This window comes from Mycetomoellerius zeteki, unplaced genomic scaffold (genome assembly GCF_001594055.1).
Source record: "Mycetomoellerius zeteki isolate Tzet28-1 unplaced genomic scaffold, Tzet1.0 scaffold50, whole genome shotgun sequence".
Classification (NCBI taxonomy): Eukaryota; Metazoa; Arthropoda; class Insecta; order Hymenoptera; family Formicidae; genus Mycetomoellerius; species Mycetomoellerius zeteki.
The window spans coordinates 216921-240115 of NW_017257501.1; the positions used below are offsets into that span (position 1 = coordinate 216921).

The 23195-nt window shown below is 30.9% G+C and overlaps 2 protein-coding genes across 6 annotated transcripts in view; one reads left to right on the forward strand and one right to left on the reverse strand.

The window, feature by feature from the left end:
- The window catches only part of CDase (neutral ceramidase), an 83626-nt gene that overhangs the window by 24987 nt on the left and 35444 nt on the right, over nucleotides 1-23195 (forward strand). For all 5 annotated transcript variants that reach the window (XM_018455661.1, XM_018455660.1, XM_018455658.1 and 2 more), the window contains exon 7: nucleotides 3278-3484. In XM_018455661.1, the coding sequence (XP_018311163.1) occupies nucleotides 3278-3484 (207 nt within the window). The remainder of the gene's footprint in view (nucleotides 1-3277; nucleotides 3485-23195) is intronic.
- On the reverse strand, nucleotides 7549-12966 carry CPR6 (cuticular protein 6). Its single transcript, XM_018455664.1, has 3 exons — nucleotides 12873-12966; nucleotides 10993-11262; nucleotides 7549-8164 (listed from the first exon to the last, which is right to left on the reverse strand). Exons 1-3 carry the CDS (start codon nucleotides 12879-12881, stop codon nucleotides 7883-7885), a joined length of 561 nt encoding a protein of 186 aa, XP_018311166.1. The 5' UTR covers nucleotides 12882-12966; the 3' UTR covers nucleotides 7549-7882.

A 23195-nucleotide genomic window follows, 5' to 3' on the forward strand; every position in this document is an offset into this window, starting at 1 on the left:
TATATATTAATAAATATATAATTATATTACATATATAATTTTTATATGCATTTTTATATGATCATATGTAAATCGTTATTATGTATGCAGGGTTGTCTGTATATATATACATATATATATTTAAATTAAAAATCTTGAATATATTTCGTTTATTTTTTTGCTGCGATACAAAACATAGTTGTTTCGTTCCTGCACAGCCTCTGAAGTATTATCATCACCGTATATACTATAGTATATATAATTTTTGTCGCAACCATTTTTTTGTAGATAGTGTATTTTAGGAGATATTTGGATCCGTCGATTAAAATGGGTCATCGTGTATATAGAATGTTGCGCGCATACATGTTATGTTATATCCTTACGATATATATGATATGTATATTATAGAAATGACGTTCACGCGACATCCCTTAGATAAAATGGTATAATAACGTACACACATATGTACATATATATACATACATATATATATAAGTCGTAGACGTGTATATAATTGTATATCAACTAGAATGGTTAGAAAGTCTGGAAACAGTCGAATATCTCTATAAGATAGGGAAGGAAAACTCTATAAGATAAGGAAAACTCTATAAGAAAAATGTTCCATACGAAAGCTGATGTAGATCAGTTTTATAAGTGGTGTATTAGGTAGAAATGTTCGCGTTGTCAAGATAACTTAAAAATACACTTCAAAATTTTTAAATAGAAATCTCCATTTTTTATTGTATTCTTTATAATAAGCAATCAGAAAATACAATGAAAAATGTGGGTGAATCCATTTAAAAATTTCGAAGTGACTTTTACATTTATATCTTTAACAACAATATTTAACACTAACATTTCTATCTAATGTGCGCCACGTAAAATCCTACATCTTTTGTATGAAACATTTTTCTCAAAATGCTTTCTTTTCCTGATATTCGACCGTTTTCGGATTTTCTGACCACCTCATATATAATCATACATGGTCATATGTGGTCATATACAATTATATATGTTCATATAGCGGCATATGTAATCATATAGAGTCATATATGTAGTCATACGGACATATATGGCCATATATAGTCATATGTGGTCATATATAATTATATAGAGACAAATATCATATATGATCATATATAACGATTTATATATAATCATATATAATTTTTACTCGGGTTCTTACCGTTATAACAGTAAACGATTATATTATCCCGCCTCACACTTATCGCACATGTGCCTGAAAATAATTTTAAACTTTGACGTAAATCCATATTTTTAGAGATGTAAAAAAACGGAATTTTTTACTTCGGAGAAAAGTAAAAAACTAGTTTTAGTAAAAAATACCATTATTTTTACTGCAAATAACGGTATTTTTTACCAAATTACATAAAATTTATGAAAAAACGATATAATATTATATTTCAATATAATAGATGAAAACATATAGTTATTTCAATATAATTATTTGAACGACAGGATATTTTATACTTAAAAGCTAAATAATGATGTTATTAATACAGATAATACTTTATATGCATAATAGCCACTATTTTGTTGCATATTGGTTATAATTGTATTCTATATTTTAATTATTTTGAGACAACACCCAAATATATAGTATTGATTCAAGAGTAATTAGAGATTCGATGAACGTTGTCTTACTAATTTAAATTTAGAATATATGTATAATTACAATCACAGTAAATGACAAAAACAGTGTCAATTAGTCTAATAAAGTATTGTTTGTATTAATAACAGTATGGAACACTTACTTAACTTTTAAAATTGAAGTACAATATAAAATATCATTCAAATAATAATGAAAGATAAGGTATATTTATAGTCACCAGCATTATACTATATTAATCATTATATTTTATTTTAACTTTTGTAACTATTTTTACATAGAAATCTTACGGATAAGTGGAAAAACTAAATTCTGGAACAATAGTACAGTGTTGAAATCGTGAAATGTTAAAAAAAAAATATCCGGCGAGTAAAAAAACTATTAAAGCCGAAGGAAAGAAACCATTATTTCCCGAGTTTTTTACCCTAAAATTCTAGTATTTTTCCGTCGTTTACGTCTCTACATAATTTAGTAAACTAAGCGAAGATTAATACCTCTGTGAAGTTAGCCTCCCATTATTAAAGAAAATAATTTTTTTTGAGAGTTCTGAATAGATTTCCAGAGTTCCTTGATAGGTTTAAAAAATAGTTCTGGTCATTAAAGCCAAAAAAACGCGATTTAAAAAATGGGGGACTAATTTCACGCAGCCCCCCATTTTCGAAAAAAATTATTTTTTTTTTTACAGTTCTGGATAGATTTTGAATAGTTTCAGAGTTCCTGATAGGTTTAAGAAATAGTTCCGTTCGAGAGAAAGTAAAAAAAAGTCATTAAAAAACCCGAAATTGACACCTAAAAAACAGCCATAACTTCGAAAATATTATTTTTTTACACAATTTTCTCATTAAGATATTTTATGGAATTCTCCGGGGGCTATCCAGAACTATCGACAAAACTGACAGAACTCTTCAAAAAAACTTTGCTCTTCTAAATTAGAAAATGTACACCTATAATCGCTTGTAACTTTTTCAGTTCAAATTCTACGGATTTTTGTCATTAGAATTTTTGATAGAACTCTGGGGGGAGTTATCCAGAACTCTCGACAGAACTGTCAAAACTCTTCAAAACATTTTTTGCTCTGTTCTGTCGAAAGTTCTATAAAAAATCTTAATGAGAAAATTGTGTAAAAATAATACTTTCGAAGTTATAGCTGTTTTTCAGGTGTCAATTTCGAGTTTTTCAATGATGTTTTTTTTTACTTTCTCGAACGGAACTATTTCTTAAACCTATCAGGAACTCTGGAACTATTGGAAATCTATTCAGAACTCTCAAAAAAAATTATTTTTTTTAATAAGAGGGCTAACTTCACAGGGATAAGTTTAATAACGATGTTTATTGAACGACGAGATTAATTAAACGAAGAGTAATTTTTTCCATACATTGAGAGAAAAAGGGTTGCAATAGTCATAATTTAACTACTCTTATAACTTATAGTCATTTTCAGTGTCAATTACATATATATATTTTTTGTATAACTATAAATGTACTTAATTATTATTACTACACACATTATAGCAGTTAGTATAAAAATGAAGCTTCTAACCGTAACTATTTTATCATGCAATAGTCATAATTAATACCAAATACTTTTCTTTCAATGCACATACATGTACACATACACATATAAAAATATATCTGTAATACAAACATAATATTTTTCTTGGCATTTAGGGTCGATTCGTAGCAGCCTTCGCCTCAACTAATCTTGGCGACGTTTCGCCAAATATACGTGGACCAAAGTGCGAATTCTCTGGACAAAACTGCTCCGACCAGTATACGTGTCCCGGAAAGAAAGAAATGTGTTTTGCCTCCGGTCCTGGAAAAGATATGTTCGAGAGCACGAGTATTATTGCTCATAGAATTTACCAGGAATCCATAGTAAGTGCGGCTTTTCTTACTATTTTTGATCCTTATATTCTATGATATCTCTTCCTTCATTTATTACGCAAGATGCACAATAACAAGTGCAATTACAAGATATCATTTATAAGTTAAAATAATAGCGATACTTTTCTCACATTGAAAATAATTTGCCATGTTCGCTTTAAAAAGATGAAAGAAAAAAACTAATAACGATTTCTCCGGTGCTTATAAATACCAAAAATGGACGTTTTAATTGAATGTAAAAATCAGATTACGCCGCTATAGCGCAAAACTAAAGTAAAATTGGAAAGCGTGCACGTGAATTTCACGGTCTTGGTAAGTAAATTCAAGTGCTCGGACAAAACGGCATTGCCGTAAAGAACTGAACTTGTTATTGCTCAGGGTTGCCCGTTTCCTCGTGTACTATTAATTATACAACCAGTATATGCGAAACTTATTAACGGTGTGAAGAAAGCCACCAACCGACGCGTCGAGATCGTTATCAGACAAATTAAGTGATTTCGCGTGCAGTGCGAATCATCAGGAGTGATACGCTAATTAAGGATATACAATACGAAACATTGCCGTTTTGTGAATTAAAATTCTGACAACTTATTAAAGACTATATAAAATATATATAATTGCAATTTATACAGAATTTTTGTTATAAAATTATTATTCTCAACTTCTAAAAATTTAATTAAAATTATATCTAAATAAGATTAATTAGGGATTATTAAGTAATTATTAATTCGATCTACTTATCACTCATTTTTGTCTTTTGAATAATTTTTAATAACGTTAAATATTCAATTTGGATCAATATGTTGTTTCTCAACAATACATGTTTTTGTAGAGATGGAATTTTTTTTTTAAATCATATTCTTCTTACATTGAAAAAGAATGATTTTTAAAAAATTCCATCTGCATCTTTTAAGTTCTAGAAACTTTGAATTTCTTAAATAATAATGCAAATTCTTATATGTAATGTGCGTAGTACACTCACCGACTAAAAGGTTGCAACACTTTTTTTTTAATGGGTTTCGGCGGATTTCGGAATGCAATCTGCTCGTCAAGTGATTGGTTCTTACTTATGGATCCATAATCGCTCGGTGAACATACTGCATTCCGAAACCTAATGGGCGCATTCAGTACTACATCCGCTCATTGAACGCTCAGTGAGCTCTTACATCTGATTGGGATATTCCGTTAGATCTAAAAATATAGACCAATCAGATACAAGAGCTCACTGAGCGCTCATCGGTGAGCGATCATAGTACTGAATGCACCCATTAAAAGAAAAGTGTTGCAATCTTTTCGGTGAGTATACATACAGAGGAAAAAGTCAATAAATCACTGATATTGACATACATAAGTCTCCTAAAAAAAGACCCTTCCCCTCATTTCTTGGAAATTTCTTGGATTAAACATTGTATTTTATTAATATTCCTACGCAGAAAGCAAAAATGAGCGATATGTATGTCGAATTAATAATAACTTAATAATTATTGATTAATTATTAATTTTATAAATAATTTTAATTAAATTAAGAAATAAAAAAATTTTGATTTTATAATAGTATAAAAATTTTAGTATAAAAACATGTTCTATTTAAATAGTTGAAGAAGTGTAAAAACTCATAATTCATATATTTGTATATATATATATATATATGAATATATATTTACCATATATATACAAGGTGAGTCTGATAAAGTTTACCACGTTTTTTTCGAAAACGGTTAAAGATAAGGGGAGGATACCTATTATCAAAATTGTATGATAGCGGGACATATTTTAATGATCTTGAATGACCGTAAATGTCCTTGGTTTTTTATTATCAATAGAAAAAGATTGTTTTTATGGGAAGGGGTATTTTTCAGTTCTAGAATCGTTATTTTGCAAAAAATATTTTATATTCTTCTTATCATGTTTTTCGAAGTGGTAAGACGTTGAAAGTAAAGAGTGAAAGAGCTGGCTTACTTTCAATTAATGTCCTATCACTCCGGAAAACATGATAGAAAGAATAAAAAATATTTTTCGCGAAATCATGATTTAAGAGTTGGGAAAGGTCAAATAAACTTTTTACGAAAACTATAGACACGTTTAGATCAACATGATGAACATTTTGAGCACTTATTGCAATAATAAAAAAATGTGTTTCAAACATATAATCTGACTTCTTTTAGTATTCCGAAAATAGTTGAGTTTTCAAAGAAATACTCTATTACAAAGATATTCAGCTGATTGAGTACTATTGATAAAATGTTTAAAAAATATCTTTTTCTATTAAAAAAAATCTTTTTTAATTGGTAGTAAAAAACCGGGACATTTAAGATTACTCAAAGTCATTAAAGTATGTTCTCCTACTTATCCTATAATTTTGCAATAATAGTTGTCTCCCTCTTATAAGATTTTATTCAGTAATTATATAGGATAAAAAATCTTAAATTTTAAAAGTCTTAGAATATTTTAAAATTTATATATATATATATATATCAATAATTCTAGACAAGATATAGACTTTCTCACTACTTTTGAAAAGTGTTCCGATTTGAATTAAAAAATTTGAGAAATTTTCTAAAAAGTTAAATTATTCAGCAGTGGTTTAGATATTACGAAAATTTTGAAATTTATATGAACATTCAGTAAAATTTTATGAAAGATTCCGAGAAAAAATTTCACGAGGTTTTATTACAATTTCTTCAGGTTATACGTTACTTTGTTATCGTCAAGTTCCTCTTCATTGAATAAAATTGAATGACAAGCTGTCAAACAGAGAGTCAATGTTCTGGGGAAGAATTATCTCAATACGTGACAATCCGTCTCACATTTTGTCAGGTCGAACGAAACAACGAAGTAAGATAAAAATATGAGACGAATACTTTTATTTCTAAATAACCCAGTTTTATAGAATTATATTATCATAAATATTAATTTTTTTACGACTCCACTGTTTTAATGTATTTGATTATACTTAGTTTCTATTTTTCTTACTTTTAACAAAATCGGTTTCGTATATTATCGATTGTCTATACTTTCATTTCGATATAAACCATTTTTTTTTTTACAGAATTATATTATTCTAAATACCAATTTTTTATGATTTCACTTTTTTAACATATTTTATAATGTAAGTACAAGACTTAACTGCTATTTTCCTTACTTTTAACAAAATCTATTTTGTTAACCACTGATTTTGATGTCATTTCCAAATACACATTCTTTCTTTCTATTTGTTTCATGTGAATTTGATATCGAGCTTTTCATTCCCGTAATGGGTTTTATAACCCTGCAATTTTCATAATATCATGCACATAAATCGTAGAAGTTCTCGGACGGATCTAAATGAGCGTAACATTTCCCACGTGGTTGTGAGACATTTATATAGATATTCTTTTTAAATTATATATATATTCTCTCGCGGTACTATATTTATTTAGAGTAAAATCTAAAAGTGAATGCACAAGAGACCTCTCGAGGTTAAATAAAATTTATATTACAACGTAGTGGCAAATATGTATAAATCAATACTTCAGACATGCGCGGTTACATCGCAATTTCAATTCCACCAAATGGTTCCCTTTTAAAAAGATGCGCAAGACGCCTTTGTGCGGTTTCGCAAATCGTTAAGCGAAAGGTGAAATAAATAGAGAGAACTGCTTTTATGTTATTTGTAAAAGCAATTGGTTTTTTTACGCTGCTGTTTTAAGTACAATTACATGTTTTAAAATGAAGTTACAAAATATAGAATTAAGAAAAATTTTTATACACACACACACACACACACACACACACACACACACATATATGTGTATACCTACATATATATATATATATATATAGGTCTAATATGGAATTACTTATTGAAATATCTATAACAATGTGTTTTTTAATTGTAATTTTTCAGATCCAATAACAGTTATTAGAGCCAAAATAAAAAACTATTGTTATATAAAAAGCATATTATTATAGATATTTAAATAAGAATAAGTAATCCAAAAATGTCAATTTTTAAAAAGTACTTTTAAACTTTTGGCCTGAAATATAAATATATAAATAAAATATACAAATAAAAAAAATTATACCAAACATTTTTTGTGTCAGGAAATGAATCAATATTCCTCGATAATTTCAATAAACTTATATATTTACCGCAGTATATTAAACATGTATAGTCCTAAACCCTCCTAAAATCTAATTGTTTTACATGAAAACTCTTTGTACGTAAAAGCGACCTCAGTTTTTCTGTTTATTGCTGACGGTCAATGATTAATTGAATCCACCTGGAGGTTCGAACGAACTTGAAAACATATTTCGCTGTCACATTGACTAGCAGACTGATTGCCGCGCGACTAATGCCTCTTAGCGAAACGCCCGATTCGTTGCTATTTACACAATGCGATGGCTGAGTTAATAATGCTTCTCGTAGTCATAGCTGTTAAAATGCGCCGGTGAGACGTACTTAACAATCGGCACCGGTTTCGGATGTACCGCCGGTCCAACTTTCTTTACGACGGCGTTGAATCCGTTGTGATCGTCCGCTGTGTATTCGACGATGCGTACACTTCCGTCGGGCTCGTTCACACTGTACGAGCCGTGGACAACGTCGCCGTCCCGTACCTCATGCTGGGTTTTCACGTCGCCGGTATGAGGATCATGAACGCCGTAATTGAAGGTGTACTTCGGGTGTGACTGTAACAAGTACACAAGTGTTGTTATGCGAGTTCGCCACAAATTAGCGGTGAACATTCGCTAATGCCAAAGCTGACGCATATTAGAGCCCTAGATAACAGAGATGCGACATTGAGGGGATAGGTCTGATTAGCTGTCTAAAATATGTGATTTAGACAGCCTATACGTGATCACGACGCCATTTTTTTTCACAATGTGTTCACACGCATAGGCTATTGTAATATGTGGTGATGAGATACTACGCCAATAATAGTATCCTCTGAAAAAAATAGCGACGGTAACCCAGCCTAACCTGCTCAATGTCGCATCTCTGGTATGGAATCTAGGATTCTAACGCATATAAGTTTAAGGTACGGTCCGCTTAGCGGATTGGCTGCAAATGTTTCCAAGCATTTGATTGATCAATCAGGAAAAAAAATTTCATTAATTGATCAATTAAGACAAAGAATGCTTTAAAGCGTTTATAGCATCAAGTGGAGCTGTTGTTTAATATAGACAACGACTTGCGTTATTTTATACTTTCCGATATTTCCGTGCAACTTGAAAATTGCTGGCAGATACATAACGGCAGATAATATTGATTTTTGCGATCGTAGGTACACGGAAAAAAAAGTTTTGCTAAAGTATTTAAAAATTTAATTAGATACAGATCTGAAAACAATTTGTTAGACCATCAAAATAATTACGTAGAACGCTTAAGTTATTCGATAATTAGTATAAACAAGATTTTTTTACAGCGTTGTTTATTATTCTTGAGCGTCCTATGTATTATTTTAACTCGTATATTCCAATAAAATTTGTGCGGATCTCTATTTAGCTAATTTTTAGATATCTCAGCAAAAATTGTTCTTTCCTGTATTAAGTGTGCGCGAAACAATTAATTTTCGAAGGATTAAGAAATAGATTAAAAGTTAAGAAAAGAAATCCGTATAAAATAATTTAAAAGGTAAATTAATTTACCTTGCCGATGTAATTTAATTTAACGAATATACAAGGTGGTGCTTTTTATATGTTGCGATTTTAATTTTATGTTAAATTATTCAATAAGTTTGGTCCTCAACTACATATGTAACGAACCTTGTGGAGCACAATTCCGCGCGCTTTTGAGTCCCGACGTTATATTACAATTACTCACACACATAATGTGCCGTTCTCTCATTTTATGATATTACTTGGAAGCGCCACTTTTAGTGACAATTAACATCACGAGAAAGCGACGACAATGAGTATTGCGGAAAGAGACTTGACAATAAGATATGGCGAGGACAGAGAAAATACACCGTTATACACAGACGTTACTTTTCAAAGAGACAGGAATTTAAATTAACATCTATACGCCTCAAGCGTCTGAAAACGCGAGACTTGAAGGATCTTGACACTTTTCTGAAGGAAACGTGCGGGAATTTGTATTAAATGTTAATAAAATTGAAACTGTTGAAGTTGTGAGAGAAATAGGTGGTTTTCCTTTTGAAATTAAATATGCCGCTTACAATATTTGTTGCAATTGTTATTAAGTCCCGTCCTCGTCATCGTTATAAAAGCGAAATTTTTAAAAATTTGTAATTTGAAATTACAAAAGCCGTTGAATAGTTTTACACAAGATACATCGACATGATATTCCTTTGACCGGTTGTACCTTTAACCATTTGAATTTATAAAAAATCTATTGGTTATTTTGAAAAGTAAAAATATGTAGTTTGTAGTACGAATACCAGAGGTGTTTTATAATTTATAATTATAACAATGAATAGAATTATACTCTTGTGAAAAATCATTTATTATTTTCAAGCGTTCGAATGAAGTAATCTCAAGATGCTTTTTAATCTCATAAAATGTTGTATATGCATTCTGTCTTATGTTGAAATTGCCTAAAATGTTAAATAGATATTCAGAAAAAAAATTATTTAAAATTAATACTGTCAATCTTAACCTATAATTTATAAAAGTAATAACAAATAGAAAGTAAGCAAGCGTTGTACCTTTAACTAATAACTGATATTGTACCTTTGATAGGTCAATACAACGTCAGATAATCATTTAGTTTAGCTATCTCACTTCCAATATTAATAAAATTATGCTCATTAAACGCGATTTTAAATGAAATAAACGAAGGATACTATTTTTGCCAGATTCAATCGTTTCAAGCAAAAACGAAAATCGCGTCTTTGTATGGCAAAGTTTATTTTTATATATTTTATATATAAAGTTGTATATATGGTGTAAAAAGACATTAAATATATAAAAATATAAATAAAATTAAACTTTTGTTGAATATATCTTATCTTTATACACACATTTTATACATTGGTTAAAGGTACAACACTCCCTGGTCAGAGGTACAACATGGGTGTTGTCCTTTGACCAAAATTCAATTTTTTTCTATTGAAAAAAAAGATGTACAGAACATAACAATTTAAATCTATAAAAAATATATGTTACTGTTAACACTTCAAAGAATATTTTAGAATTTTTTTGAATTTTTAAACAAAATACAACTTGCACAAGAAAAAAAATCAAAATTGGGATCAAAGGTACACCACCTTTCCCTATTCTCTCTCAGCAAGAAAGGGATGAAGAATTAGCTAGCAAAAGAAAATATCAGCTACAAAAATTATGAAATTTGTAAAAAGAACATAAAAAATTAATAGTAATTGTAAGTTTCAAAACTAAGCTTGTTTAATAAAAAATTTGTGATAAAAAATTGATAAGAAGATATAAGTATTGTAGAGATGTTTGATAACAACCAATTCGATGATTCGATGAAACGCATATTTCCTCTGTTTTTGCCAATCTTCGTTAGCCACAGTCAGGAGTAAAAAGATACTCACGTAATAATCGTGATCTTGATCGGTGTGATGTTTGTAGCCGTGTAGTTCATGAGCGTTCAGAGATGCATCCAGAGATGCGTCCACGTGAAACGGCGCGGCGGATACCGCGTGTATCGGAACCGCGACCGTCGGCAGAACTTTGTATCCGGCGGATCCAATGTATCCATCGAGATCGCTGTAATCACCGTAGGACAGGCCATGGCCGCCGTTGTAACCGCTGAGAACCACCGCGTGGCTGCACGCCAGCGTGGCACAGAGGAAAGTGACCGTCTGAAAACCACAATTCGCGATCGTAAATCTCTTCTGTGGGAAAACAAGATTGTTAATATGTCAAGTCGTGTCAAGGATTTGATAGTTTCTTTTAAATTCCTCTACGGCATTGAGAGGTACGTGTTCTCTTCTTTTTCTTCTTTTTTTTTCTTCTTTTTGACATCTTCTAAACGTTTTCTCTCGGCCAACACCGCACCTCATGCAATATATTTAAAAGCATCCCAAGTATAACGGCGTATAATCGATAATCCCATGCAACGCAAGCGATTTTCATTAGTCACTTGTCAATATGGGATCTTAACGACGCGACGCCGACGCTGGATACTTATGGAAAATCATTGAGGCTGATTTATTGGAAAAGTCTCTTTCTTAAGTGATACGCGCTTCTCGAATTTCGATGTTTTGTAAAATCTCGGATAGATCTCGGAAATCGTCCCGTCGCGTCGGTGCGAACATCGTCCCCTTTTCACTTTCACGCCGACCTTGTTATTCGCGCGCAGGCCAATAGATCGTAAGTCAACGAAACGCCGCGCCGCGGAAGTGTGGTTAAGGATTTCGCTTCCTTATCCGTTGCGATGAAAATGATACATCGCGAATAAAAGGTTTATTACACCCCCGTCCCGGCACGAACATTCATGCCTAAGAAAGTTGGCGCTGCAGATTACGGTATTTTGAACCGCGTAAACCGGAGGATCGGGAAGAAGAGAAATCTCATTTGATCGAAAGCTGAAAAAATCACAACTCGGAATGTGTATACTAGATAATAATAACATTGGGTGAATGCAGTGTTAATCTAAAAAGTTTTTCAAAATCAGATCGTCTCTAAATAATTATTTAAAGAAAACGCATACATACATGTATATCGTTTTCTTTTGCTTTAAAAATGAAATAAATAACTAAAAAAAACATTTTAAAATTATCATATACCATGAACGCGTTATATAAACATTATTTCATCAATTGTCAAAAGTGAACTAACTTAACTTTACAAAAATTGTTACAACTCAAAAAGGATGATTTAAAAAAATCATTCTTTATGAGAAAAAATATTATATAATTTCTTAAGGATTTTGTGAAACACGTTTAAAAAAGATGGTTTTTGAGGGATGAAAAACGAAAAATGATATTAGATCACATATAGGAATATATATTCTTTTTGTCGGTATTATATAATTGATCAATCATTACTGAATGCGTGCTGATAAGTGATTTTATAGCGTATGACAACCAAAGCAAAAGACATGAAAAATGAAATCGAAAAGATTTTTTCTTTAAGTAGAACTTAAAAGGGGTAAACTTTTAAACCAACTATTCTAACACTAGTTTAAAACAATTCAGAAAGCGATTTTGGAATCTCTTCTAACGGAAAAGTCTATATAGATAAGACTCCGCCAGTTTCGTGTAATGTTCAACAGTATTATTATATTAGGCGTCCTATAGCAAGCGAGAGAAAGACAAATAAGGGAGATTCACTTGGATGATAAATGCGGCACCGGAAGTTCTCTTGAACATTGCCGACAGGAAAACGTGACGCACACTCTCACACGATCTCCTCACATCCACTCTCCTCATACCACACTCATATTGCGGCAAGCCTTCTCTTTCCGTACCTTGAGCATGATGCTTCCACAATGTTTCCGCTCACACCACGTTTATTCTCGTATGCGAGACCGTTGAGCGCGAAGTCACTGATAGCATTATTCCCGGACGATGGGTTTATATCCATCTCCCACCTCAGGATGGCTCCGTTCCGGGCAAAAAAGCTCACGGCCTCGGGTGCCACCACTCGCTCTTTCAGACTAGGTTGTACCCTACGTGAATCTTTTTGTGTATGAGAACACGGTACGATCCACGTGCTCTCGATGGCACACATCGCATTGGCACAAGTTACTTACTTGTGCGAAAATCCTCAAAGGGAATCGGCCGTCATGCTTTCGATTCAATCAAAGGAGATGATCAAAAAGTCGATAAGTAGTTGTTACAAAAATTACAGATAGGAATTAGATTACAAAGGGACAAATGATATAGAATTGCCTGTGCTGGAAATCACTCTCACGAATCTTGTCAGTTATTCATTAAAGATACAGTGGATTTATTCAGCTAATAAAGCCAATTATGTTGAAAGGATAAACGTTATTTCTCGAGTTGTTTGCTTCGCAACTACGTATGTGAAATTTGGACATAATTCATTCTCAAATAGCGGAAGATAGCCAAGTGGACGTGAAATTGAGTGGAAATGTCATAGTAGATTTGATAATCAATTTGGAAAAAAAATATTTAGTTGTAATAACGTTACGTTCCATTAATCCCTTTTTCAAAAAGAATAATTATTTGTGTTAAGCAGAAAATTATTAATTAGGTAAAGATTTATTTTGTATTTATATTAAAATTCTTTCTGTTTGAAACTAAAAACGGAAATTCGTATTGAATGCTTCTTTCTATATTGCGCAAAAAAATATAAGTATAAATAATGAAAATAAATACTATAAATATATGTATATACATAATATTTTACTATTAATATAATGAATATGAAATGCTTATGCTAATGAACGTGAAATATTAAATAAAGTAAATCTGATATATTAAAATCCAATTTATTTGCATAAGACAAATTTAAATGAAAAAGAATTCAAATACGAAAAATTCAGTGTTGGATATAATTTAAATCCATCGAGATTAACAACGTAGATTTTCTATCTCTTATTATTCGGTTTAATTATAAATTACAGCATATAAGGGCTACATGGAAAAACAGTCGATTGCTTATGCATCATTGTTACTGCGCGCATAAACGTTGCGTCATGTCTTAGCGTAACAAAAGCAGATGCTCTCACTCTTTCACTCTCACTCTCTCTTTTTCTTTCTTCCTCTTCACGTATTCGTAGCCGAATTAATATTATCCTTTTTATGAAATCGTTCACGCATTTTTCTTCGCAGAGAGAACACATAACGCAGAGAGAACGCATAACTAATGTGAGAAATTTATGCCGAATTCTTTTGGCCGCGAAATAAAACCGGACTGTACGTTACAGAACATCTTGAAGAGAAAGGATATGTTCATTACGAAAAACTTGTTACCGCATCTTACTTTGTTTTAACAGAACTTTTATATGTAAATGAACTTTTACTAAATTAACAGTCGTATATAATTTTATAAATTAAATCTTCTAGAGTTTAAAAGCAAGTCGATAAGCAGAAAGTTTTGCATCTTATTTAGTTATGTTTCTGATTTCATATATGTATGGTTTTTTGGTACGAGATAAATTAGTATTTAACACACACACATATGACCGAATAATCCAAATATATATATATAGTAAATGAAGAAGTATTTTTACAAGAAAGATTTTTGTAAGAAAAAAATCTTAGCTGGTGTAAAAAATAAATATTGATTAGCGATTTATTAACAATAAGTACATTCTATCCTAATATAAATAGAAAAGAGCTTTACGAAAATAACCGTGTTCATGATCTCAGAAGCTAAATTTTTCGACTGTACGAATACTTTTTATGCATTAAATTTTTTATGTTCGCTTATTAAGATGATATATGATTTTAATTATTATATATCTTTTTAAGTAAAATAATTTTGAGAAATATATAATCTATTTTTTATACTTTGTTAATAAATTACCAATTAAGGTTTATTTTAAAAAAAAAATAAGATTTTTTTATAAAAGCTATATCTCTCCTGTGTAAAATACTTTTTATATTCATTGTATAAATTCACTGTATCCTTATATAAGAAACTTAAATCTCGAATATATTTCTAGTTTTAGCTGACAAAGGCGTGGTAGCTTCAGTTCTATTCTGATGTAATTCTTGACAAAGCCTGTTTGTCTTCGCGGTGAGCAATGTTACTTTTTTGCGCACGTAACGTACACATCATTGACGTTCCGTGAACGCGATCTGGCAACTGTCTTTAAAAAAAAAACAAAAAAGAAAAACACAATTGGTCTCGTCCGAGTGATTACTGGCACGATCTATTTGGATCAAGATCATAAATGACAAAACCTTTTGATTTCAGTCCAAATTCTTTTGCTACGTATTTATGTAATACCGTGCCGGACTTATTGTTCAATGTTCCTCTGAGAGAGAGAGAGAAAGAGTTGAAATTTATTACTTTAGTAATTGCTTATATGAAATGCGTGGTATGTTGATTGTGGCAATCATTGATTATTTAAAGTATATAATTATGTATTTCGTACGTCGTATTTTATTTTAACGGTATTTTTGTGTAGAATTTTTTTTCGAGGATATATAAAAATAAATTTGGTTTGCTTTATTTATGTTTGTATAAAGGTATAAACGATCGATCGACTTGACTACGATTTGATGTAATCGCGTATGATCAAAATGAAATTTTGCCAGCACATATTTCATTTGCAATTAAGGCGTGTAGTACCAGAGCAAAATGTATATGTATATCAAATGTGCAAATGTATCTTAATGCATAAATTGGTTGGATACTGAAGAAAACGTATTAAAAATTTATTTGTGAGATATAATATTCACTAAAATAAATCTTTATTTAAATATGGCGAAATGAAATTTTATATTTCTAACAATATCTATTTTATTTCTTTGACGATTAATAAGATATTTTACACAGAAATATATATTTCGTCATCACACTCTTTTTTTATAACCAATGAAGATCGAAAAAAATGTCACATGTAACATTTGCTTGTGAATATTTTAACTTTTTTTTCTCATTGTAAGTACTATGTTTTATCACTAATATATTATACTTAGAGAAAAAGTGATTGTAATTACTATATAACTTATAGTAAAGTATTTTCTTTAATTTATAATTTAAAAAATTATATAAAATATAATTATTACTAACTAATGTTATTATAGCAGTAATATTTATAAAAATAATGGAGCATCTAATCATAATTATTTTACCATGCCATTTTTGTCTCGAATATGAACATTATTTTCTTTGTATCTAGTGTGAAAAGTGCCGCAATAAGCAAAACAAAGTAGGCGGTGTAGCTCAAAATGCAAGTTCATCGTGCAATTGACAATTTTACTATGATATCACAAGATTTATATTTAAATTAAAGCTTATAATTAAAATGTTTTACAGAGTCGAATTGCCAATACCTTATGATAACTTATTTAGAGTTTTTGAAGAAATAATTCACAAGAAAATAATTTTTTTTTTTGTTCTAAAAAATTTAAAAAATGATATTTGCAATATTTTGTTTCGACACGCCTCAGTTAAGTGCAGTAACAGAAATATGCATAACTCAGACGGGTTCTTTTTATTCAATCTCTGGTCTCCGTTTATCGCATAGGTTGGATCTACGTAGGACTTTAAAATTACTAATCTAGAGCAATGAGCTCTAAAACCTCAAATTTTATACAATCTCTAAAACCTCAAATTTTACCTCAAAATTCGGACTTATTTTTTCAACGTTAATTATAATTTTCTCACTGCAAATTTTAATTATTTAGTTATTAGTATAATATCTAACGCTTTTATGTACCAAAAGTTGCTTTCACAAATGAAGATTTAAATAGCTACAAAATATACTTATTAATTTTGTGTTTACTACATCACAATATTGAAGTGAAACGGAATATAATCGATATAATATATAATAATATTAGTATATAATATTAGTGTATAATATTAGTGTATAATATACGTTATTTAGATTCGATAATCTCAATCCCCCGCAACTCGCCGGCTCGCGCAAAGTAGGCATGGCAGTGTCGCTGCGCTTGGCTTAGCGCCGAGACACTACCGTCTACACTATTTCCAGATAATGAAACATATTCAGTGTCAAATAACTAGTAATTAAATTATTACATCACAGCTCACAGTGATGAACATACAAAAACTTGAATTATCGGTAGGCATCGGTGGGCGCGGAGCGGCCGGGAGGTGGGAGTTCAATCACGACACGCTTGCGCAGCTGTTATTAAAGAATACGATGAAAAATCATAAAAATTACGAACCATTTCAAAAAATTCCTCCGGATGTCCTTGGACAAATCCGCCTTCAAAACTAGGACAAATCCAGGGAAATCCGGACGAATGGCAGCCCTAAATCTACGTAATGTACGATCCAAATGAACTGAGTCGCTCTATCGTCGTCACGCTCGCGTTGATGTTTTGCAATTCGCGGAGCGCGGAGTCGCGCTCTAATTTGAGATTTTCGTATGGTTCACTAATAAGTCGCGGCCCATTTTTCCATTGTTATTTGTTTTCTACCAATGACATTGCTGGACACATAATTGAAGGTTGTCCGTTTCCGCGGACGATTTCGTTAACCGTATAGTTATTACCACTTTCTTTCGACTTCGAGCCAACCCGTTTCTTACGCAGTCGCTTATTACTCGACAACGGCTAAGCTGTGGCAATAAGATTTCATAAGGGATTCTGACTAAATTAAGTTCGGTTGTCTCTTTTCTGCTTGAATCTCTTTCAAAGACATGACAATGATAGTAACGACAACAACACAGTAACAATAATTAAAAAAAACGTGTCGCGAAAGAGGTTTTTTTTATATGTAATTTATTTCGAACATTTTAATGTTTTTCGAACTTATTTGTGATGAGCGAAATCATGGTTGTGTGGTGATTTGTAAAGAGAAATTTCCATCGAGCATCTTAGCTGATAAAAATTCTAAGTCATTAAAAAAATAGTAAAAAAGGCTCATACATAGGCTTTAACATAAATCAAATCTAAATATAGGAAAGAAACGCTGATAAAAGCCAACGTGGATATCGATGGGTATTATTGACAAAATATTTATTATTTGTAGTAAGTTACACGCAGTAAGTTACACACAATAAGTGTAAATGAACAAGTAATAAATAAATGCAAATGAAAATTACGTTTTGTCCCTTTTGAGATTTTTTCCAAAACGAAGCAAAAACGAACTATCTCTAAAGGACCTTTATTTTTAGTTTATCGATTTTCTACACTCTCCCGAAGGGGCCACTTAAATTGGAGACACCCTGTACACGTACACGTACACGTACACACACACGCACACGCGCGCGTGTATTATTTGAATGTATGTATGTATATATATGTACAGTATATGAATTTATAATTTGTGCATTTATAGTAAAAGGATATCTTTCAACATAGCCTATATACATATAGTTTCTGTCTAGGAAATACACACACACACACGTTGTAACTATTTTAATTTTACAATCTACATTTACTTTGAAAGAACAAAAAAATAGAAACGATGAAGGTGTCGGTGAGATCAATCTATTTTTCTGCGGTTGTATAATATGTGCTCGTTGATTGAAGAATGATGTGTAATCATGTGTCCTTCGTAGGTACCAATTCAGATGACTGAATATGGTGTAACCGTTGACAATACACTCGTTAAGGATCTCATAACGACAAAAATAATAAGTATATTTATATACTGGAATAATCTCTTCTGACAGTCTGCATAATTAAAGATATTATTTGTTAAAATTGTAAATCATTTACATCGAGATTTATTTGGAAAAAGAGCTAATTATTTTTTATTTATAAATATATTTGTTGCCCATGTGTGAGCAGAGTTGATGTGCAGCGTCTAAATGCTAAATTAAAGTGTGTTTGGTTTAATAATTAAACAGGTGTAATTTTTTCTGTATCAGCTTTTATCGTACATAAAAAAATACGTGACGTTTGAGAATCAATATCAGTGTAAATCATGTCCATAAATTTTCAGAGTATAAACACTCATATTTCAAAAATTTCATCGTAGTAAACAAATACTGTTATTATTTGAAATGTGTATACGCTTTCTGGTCAGGTGAATTTAACTCAATGTCAATCACACACGTTTATATTGGCAAAATCCATCAACTTTTTTTTTATCTGCATAACTCCGTCACCGTTTCTGTGACGATGGTAAAATATTGGATTGTAAAATACGATTGTGATAAAACAGTGAACTATGTACACGCGTGGGAGTAATAGGAATTTTTTAGAGCGGAAAATGTAATCTATGTCTTCCACGAGTGAAATTATGAAATAATTATATTTTTAGCATTTTCAATCTTGCTTTTTTTATTAAAGAAACACGTCGCATTTTCATATTTAATTAATAATATTTAATTAATGATTTAATTAATAATTCAAGCGCTTGTTGTGTCAACATTAAATCCCCAAACAGCGCAGTTACAAATACATTTAATAAACGTTAGAAATTATGTAATAAACGTATGAACTGAAAAATAACCGTTTAAAGTTTGATACGTTTTCTTAAAACTATTTAATTAACGTTACTAAACGTTTGTAAGACATTTGTAACGTTTATTAAGCGGTTTTTTTTAATACTAATTTAAAATACCGTTCTTATACTAGATACTTTGACGTTTTAATAAACATTTAACATTAATAACGGCTATTTAACACTTTTATATAGTATGAAAAAACGTTTCGACTAAACGTTTTTTAAACATGTATTGTCTGCTTTGGGTCTCCTCTTTGCTTTATTCTGATAAACAAAGGTAAAAGTGTTTTTCTATTATTTAAGTATAATAATAATAATAATAACTTTATTGCATTGCATGCATTTACAAGTTAGATTAAGTGGGTAATATAAAGAAGCCAATATAAGTACCAAGTGCAAGCAAAAGGCGAGGCTACAGCGGTGCAGCTGGTACGTGGCCTAACCGGTGATATTATAAAGACAGATTTATTACAGTGAATACAGTAATGAACAACAATATTACAGTGTATATGATATTAGAACTACAATATTAATTGAATTAAGACAAGATGAACAGGAAAGCAGAAGAACGAAATGAAGAAAGGGAGGAGGATAATCTTACATCCGAAGGTAACAAGTTATAGTATTTGGCTGTAGTGAAAGAAAAGGAAGCTCGAAATTTGATAGAACGATAAGCTGGAGTAGAGAGCAAATTATTGTAACGAGTCATGGGTAGAGAGTGAAATTCAGCGTGAAATTCAGAATTAAGATGTAAGTGATTGCGGAGATAAGTAGGAGTATTGGACGTATATAGAATATATTAAAATATCTTTAAAATTACAGAAAAAGAACTGACACAACTTTTTAATAAATGTCTCTTTTAATTATCTATCACACTTCTCTAATAATTATTTAATCGATAGAAGAAATATAACTGTGCACTGTTATCTCTGCGCTAGATTCTTATTAGGCTTGTTCTCATTTGATTATTTTAAATATTTTAAGAGTTTACTTGTTCGTTCGAAATTACGCGACGCCATGTATAATAAACTGTACGTTTCATCTTTTTGAAGATAAAGTTTTTTCTATTGAGTAAATCTCTCTCTTATTTTGTCATCGAAAGAGTCTGTATCTAATGCTTTACTTCGCAACCTGGAAGAGACCCACGACGACCTGTCCCCGTTACGATTCTAATAACCGTGAAGTCGTGAGAGGTTCGCTCGTGACTGTTATGCCAAAGAGCATCGGCAAATAGAGGGTTCGACAGTACGCCGTAAACAAATAAAGTACACATTATAAACTCTAATGGAAAGAGGAAAAACAAAGAATGAATCTTTTATGTATACGTCACAGTCATAGTATTAACTCAGGAAATGTATATACACTTACTGTAGTCTGCTGTAGTCAATGTATACATTTACTAAAGTTAATGTAACACTTTAACTGTGACATAATATATAATACAATATATACTTAAGAAAATTCAATTTTGTAGTAAACTTTAAAGAACTAAATTGAAAATATAAAATCATTACAAAAGCTTACTTATACAAACTTTAAAAAGTGCACATATATATATATATATCAAATATATAAAATTAAAACTGCCCCCCTCTCTCTCTCTCTCTCTCTCTCTCTCTCTCTCTCTCTCCCCTAGCTCTTTTACTAAATCAAACCTCATAATCTGTTGAACTGGTCTTAATCTGTTAGATATCGAATTTGCACATACAAACGCTTCGAAGCGAAACAAGAAAAAGAGAGGACATTGAAAAGTAATGGAACTAAAATTAAATCACGCGCAACTACTTTTGGATTATCGTTTAATTGAGTTTTATCAGTCCTCAAACCAGAGAGGTCAATACGCTCTTATTTGTTAAGTCATTGAGTAATGGATCACACACGCCTCTATCTTATTTTAGTTATTATTAAAACAGCAACGTTTTAATCTCTCTTTTTATGGAGACAATTTGCGCGCGGGGAGTCAGCTCGTTTGACTTCTCGTGACTTTGTTTGTATAAAGAACTCCGGTTCCACACACAGTTCCTGCCTTCCATCCTTTTCTCTTGCTCTCCTCCTGTCACGCCTGTATCAATTCGCGACGTTACATGCGGTGTGGCCCCGCGACATGACGCAACGTATTGTTTACGAGTCGCATTTCAATACAATTGTGTGGGAAACGTAAGCGCGCATGAAACGTGGGGAAGAAATGTCTCGGCGTATCCTTGGCACACCCCGAACTATGTTCGTTACTACTTTCTTGAGGCACTTTCAGCCGCCACTCAACCTTAATTCGGCGTTTTTGTTTCGATGTCCAAGGATAAGCTGCAGTTTCCTCTGCTCGCCGTACGTGACTCTCCATCTTCTACTCGCTCACGCTGTGATTTTATTAGTACCCTTGTAATTAAATGAGCTTCCACGTAATAATTTTCTCGCGATCCCATAAAGTATACATAACTCTTGCTAAACTACTCCTTACACGAATATTTGTAGATCGTAATAAAACCGAGAATAAAACTATAGTTTTCCCGTATATATCCCACTTATAACTATACTTATTTACATACAGAATATTTATCAGTTGCTCAATTATAAATCGTATAGAACATTTTTTAGAAAATTCGGATTAATGCATTCATTTGTAGGCTGGATAAAATGTCTTTCGAATTCCATTTAAAATATTTTAATTGTAAAATACTTTTAAAAAATATATTTAAAATGCAAAATGCAAAATAAGTTTTTTGAATCCATTTTAAATGTAAAATGGATAAATAGGTATTTTAAATGGTTTTCGAATGCAAAAATGGTTTTTCCTGCCATAGCAGAAAAAAGTTTTACAAAAAAGTACAGAAAAACTATATAGATTGAGACAAGATCTTAGAAATCTATAGTTTGGTAAATTCATAGATTGAAACAAGATCTTAAAAATTCTTGAGTTTTTCGTAAATATTCGTAATGAGACGCAAAGTAGTTTACGTTCCATTATGAATTTCTACGAAAACTAAGAATTTCTAAGATCTTGCTTCAATAATCTATGTAGTTTTTTGTAAAAATTTTCCGCCAAAATGGTATACATTTTAAAAAAATATTTTACATTTAAAATCCATTTTCAATGGAATTCGAAGCCCTGACTATTGTATTATAAATAAAGTATTTCTGATGGGAATATTTTAAACTTTTAATATTATAATTCGGAAATGGAACCGTTTACTTGAATAAGTCAAATTAATACGAAAAGCGCCGGTTACGATTAAAATTAGATGTTAAGAGTAATATACCTTTTTAGAAACAGTATTTTACATAAAGCTGGAACACTCATTTTTTATTAAGATTCGATATTTATGGACTATCTGGAATTAATTTTCTCTTTACAATTTAATTTGCAGTTTATTTGAATATTCATAAAAATCTTTGGCCAATCATGGGACTTAGTTCTTCTTATACGTTAATGATTCTAGGGAAAATTTGTGAAAAAACATAGAAAAACCATTTTATAAATGATTAAATGATGGACATGATTCCATTTTAAATGTAAAATGAAAATGGTTTTCCAAAAACCGTTTAAAATGGAAAATGCAAAATGCCATTTCCATTTTAAATACATATTTAAAATGGAACTATTTTAAATATTTCCCAACCCTGTTCACAGGGCTGGGTAATCATTTAAAATGCCAAATATAAAATACTTAAAAAAATGTATTTAAAATGTAAAATGTTTTTCGAATCCACTTTATATGTAAAATGGGTA

Coding starts and splice junctions, on each gene's coding strand:
- CPR6 (XM_018455664.1), bottom strand. Junction 8,165..10,992: donor ATCAAGATCACGATTATTAC/GTGAGTATCTTT, acceptor TACTTGTTACAG/TCACACCCGAAGTACACCTT.